This window comes from Garra rufa, chromosome 1 (assembly GCF_049309525.1).
Source record: "Garra rufa chromosome 1, GarRuf1.0, whole genome shotgun sequence".
Classification (NCBI taxonomy): Eukaryota; Metazoa; Chordata; class Actinopteri; order Cypriniformes; family Cyprinidae; genus Garra; species Garra rufa.
This window is the reverse complement of record NC_133361.1, coordinates 18,162,609-18,166,084: the sequence shown is the minus strand read 5'-3', so window position 1 is coordinate 18,166,084 and position 3,476 is coordinate 18,162,609. Positions and strand designations below refer to the sequence as shown.

Genomic DNA, 3,476 nt, shown 5'->3' with positions numbered 1-3,476 from the left:
AACAAAGGCTTTCTCTTTAATTATATTATATTATATTATTAGTGGATACTGTACTATTATGGTAACTAATAGGGTATTTATGTTTTTCATAGTGCTTTGTAGAATTATAAATGGATTTTACTTTGTTACTGCAACCATTTGTTCCAAAGGTCACTAGAATTATTGTTTATTAAAATCTGTTATATTATCCAGTGTATTTGCAAACATATTAGCAAAGAGAATTCTTGTATTAACAGTTACCTTCTTGACTTACCTTCTGTTTGGCCTTGTGCAAGCAGTATTTGTGTGTCGCTTTGTTTTGTCTCTCAGTTTTGAACATGTGAATGATTTGACAATTTTTACAGTCACTACGCTAGGATGAGCCACATGCTGCAAGTATTCAATCACTCTCAAGTTTTGATTCAGAAGTTCAAATGTGTGAATAAACAAGAGTAGAGTGGCAGCGCAGACATTTTTTGCTATGTGTTGAACCCTGGGCCTTTGCAAAGCATAACATAACTGAGTGAATTACTGTCCCAATGGTGACGATTAATATTTTGCTTTTAAGGAACAACAAAAATCTGGTTCACCAGATTAGTGGTCAAAGATGTAGTTTGATGAAAGAACATTGTGTGAAGTGATATGTATGAGCAGAATTTATTGCTGTTCCCAAAGTTTACACATTATACATTATACACCTGCACAAAACAGGTGTTCAAGAATGATACTCATTGATCACGGACATAAGCATTTTCTAGGAAAGCAAAATTACTTTTTCTTTTCAGGCAAACAGAAAGTATCCACATTGTTATTTTCCACACATTTCTGACATTCCATTCCATCACTGGTTCTCTTACAACGATACAGAGGCACTACCACATTCATCTTTAGAAATTCTTCTTGCAGATTCTTAGTTATGTCCTTCTGCCAGATCTCTTCGAAGACCAATGCATTCATTCCCTCTTTTCTTTTATTCATCCAGTTTGAAAGGCCATCCAAAATATTGTCTTGCCCTCGAATGCATTTATGAACACAGGGTGAGTTGTAAGAATAGAAAACTACACATCTATTCTGATCTGCTTGTTCTAGAAGCATGTACATGGGAGATTCACCTACAGGATAGAGCAGAACATGCTCAGAATGTTCTTTTGTGGTACGATTTGGCCTTGCAGCAATGACATTGCGTGATTCTGTGCAGAGTAAACATTTCTGTCCTTTACTGAGCTCATCTTTTACATGTGTTGCATCTCTTTTGCTGAACACTTTCTGAATATCAGCATGTTCGTCTGTACACTGAGAACGTGGAACAGAGATTGCTATTGCATACTGAGTGTCTTTTCCCTGCTTGGTTTTAGGCTGGACACTGTAGACATACAATTTTTACAATTTAATATTACATCACAATTTAAGAAACTAAAATGCAACATGTATTTGAACAAATTTATTGATTTAGTAAATTGTACAAATACAGTACACTTACTTGGTAGAAAAATACTTGATGATTTTAGCAAGGGAAGCCGGATTCACATCACTCTCAATGCTTTGAACATCCAGATAAATGATGCCAGAGACGATGAGCATATTCAGAAACAGGATTGCCTTCAGATAAAAAAATAAAATAAAAAAAATGCAACGTTCTCATTTAAACCCTTTTAAAACAGGCATATGTAAATAAGTAGATTTATGGAGCTGTCTAATCAGTATGAATGTGTACTAATCAAAAATTTAAGGATTAGTTCACTTTCATAACAAAAAAAAAAAAAAAAATTCCAAGATGTTCATGTCTTTCTTTCCTCAGTCATAAAGAAATGATGTTTTATTGAGGAAAACATTTCAGGATTTCTCTATATAATGGATATGTATGGTGCCCCCAAATTTGAACTTAAATGCACTTTAAATGCAGCTTCAAAAGGCTCTAAACCAGTGTTTCTCAACTCCAGTCCTCGGGACCCACTGCTCTGCACATTTTGTATGTCTTCCTCATTTAAGGCACCTGATTTTGATCATCAGCTCATTAGTAGAAAGATTCATGAACTGAACTGAGTGTGTCAGACTCAGAAACATACAAAATGTGCAGAGCAGTGGGTCCCGAGGACTGGAGTTGAGAAACACTGCTCTAAACGATCCTAGCCGAGGAGGAAGGGTCTTATCTAGCGAAATGATTGGTTATTTTATAAACAAATTGACAAATTATATACTTTTTTAACCTCAAATGCTCGTCTTGTCTCTTTTCTGTGCAGCGCATGCGCAGTCTGTGTGATTTGGGTCAATACAGTTAGGGTACGTCCAAAAACTCCCATCTAGTTTTCTTCCCTAACTTCAAAATTGCCCTACATCGCTGCAAAAGTACTGATACAGTGTTTACAAAGTGAACATACAAAGAAGCTCAAATGCTCTTTACAAAAAAAAAGGTAAAAACAGCATTGTAGGACAATTTTGACATTGAAGACATAAACGAGAAGTGAGTTTTTGGACATAGGCCTATATAACTGTATTGACCCATATCACACAGACTGCGCATGTGCTGCACAGAGACGAGACAAGACGAGCATTTGAGTTTAAAAAGTACATAAATTGTCAATTAGTTTCGAAAATAACCGAATCGTTTCGCTAGATAAGACCCTTTCTCCTCGGCTGGGATCGTTTAGAGCCTTTTGAAGCTGCATTTAAACTGCATTTTGAAAGTTCAAACTTCGGGGCGCCATACATATCTATATAGAGAGAAATCTTGAAATGTTTTCCTCAAAAAAACATAATTTCTTTACGACTGATGAAAGAAAGACATGAACATCTTGGATGACAAGGGGGTGAGTACATTTTCATAAATTGTTATAAAAGTGAACTAATCCTTTAAATACAGCAATTAATTAATTATCATGACTGCAACAATCTCATGATAATCATGTAATCCCTTGTTCACTAAAACAAACAACATTTACTATTTTTTTGCATTTTAATGTAACAGACTTTACAGAATTGCAAATGAATCCTTTTGAATGTTGAAATCATGGCATTATCATTTTTATTATATTTAGTTGTCATATCAATGGCATTATTTTCAATTGCAATTATTAATCAAGCTTACTCATTTACTTAACACAAAATTATAATATTTCATACTGTGTGGTTTTTGCTGCCAACTCGTTTCGAAAAATACTTAATGTTAAAGGAACATTCCACTTTTTCAATATTTGTCCTATTTAAAACTCGACTCTTCTGTAGTTATATTGCGTACTAATACTGGCGGAAAAAGTTAAGCTGCCATTTTCTAGGCTGAAACTAGGAACTACACTCCCATTCCGGTGTAATAGTCAAGGAAGTTTAATACCGTAATAATGCCGTTTTCTCGACTTGTTTCCGTGTTGTTGATGCTCAGCAATTGCATGGAAGCGATGTTGTCTGGGGGGTTTGTAAAAGGAGGGTGGGACAGTGGTTGGTGCTCGGAATGGTGACTGAAGGCGGTGACTGAGTAGATCGGACGTCACATTTTTAAGGAA

General features: G+C 35.3%; 1 protein-coding gene across 1 annotated transcript; it reads right to left on the bottom strand.

The window, feature by feature from the left end:
* Positions 1-747: 747 nt before the first annotated feature.
* LOC141293812 (uncharacterized) lies at positions 748-1,560 on the bottom strand. The gene is made up of 2 exons (XM_073825913.1): positions 1,460-1,560; positions 748-1,342 (listed from the first exon to the last, which is right to left on the bottom strand). Exons 1-2 carry the CDS (start codon positions 1,558-1,560, stop codon positions 748-750), a joined length of 696 nt encoding a protein of 231 aa, XP_073682014.1.
* Positions 1,561-3,476: the final 1,916 nt, after the last annotated feature.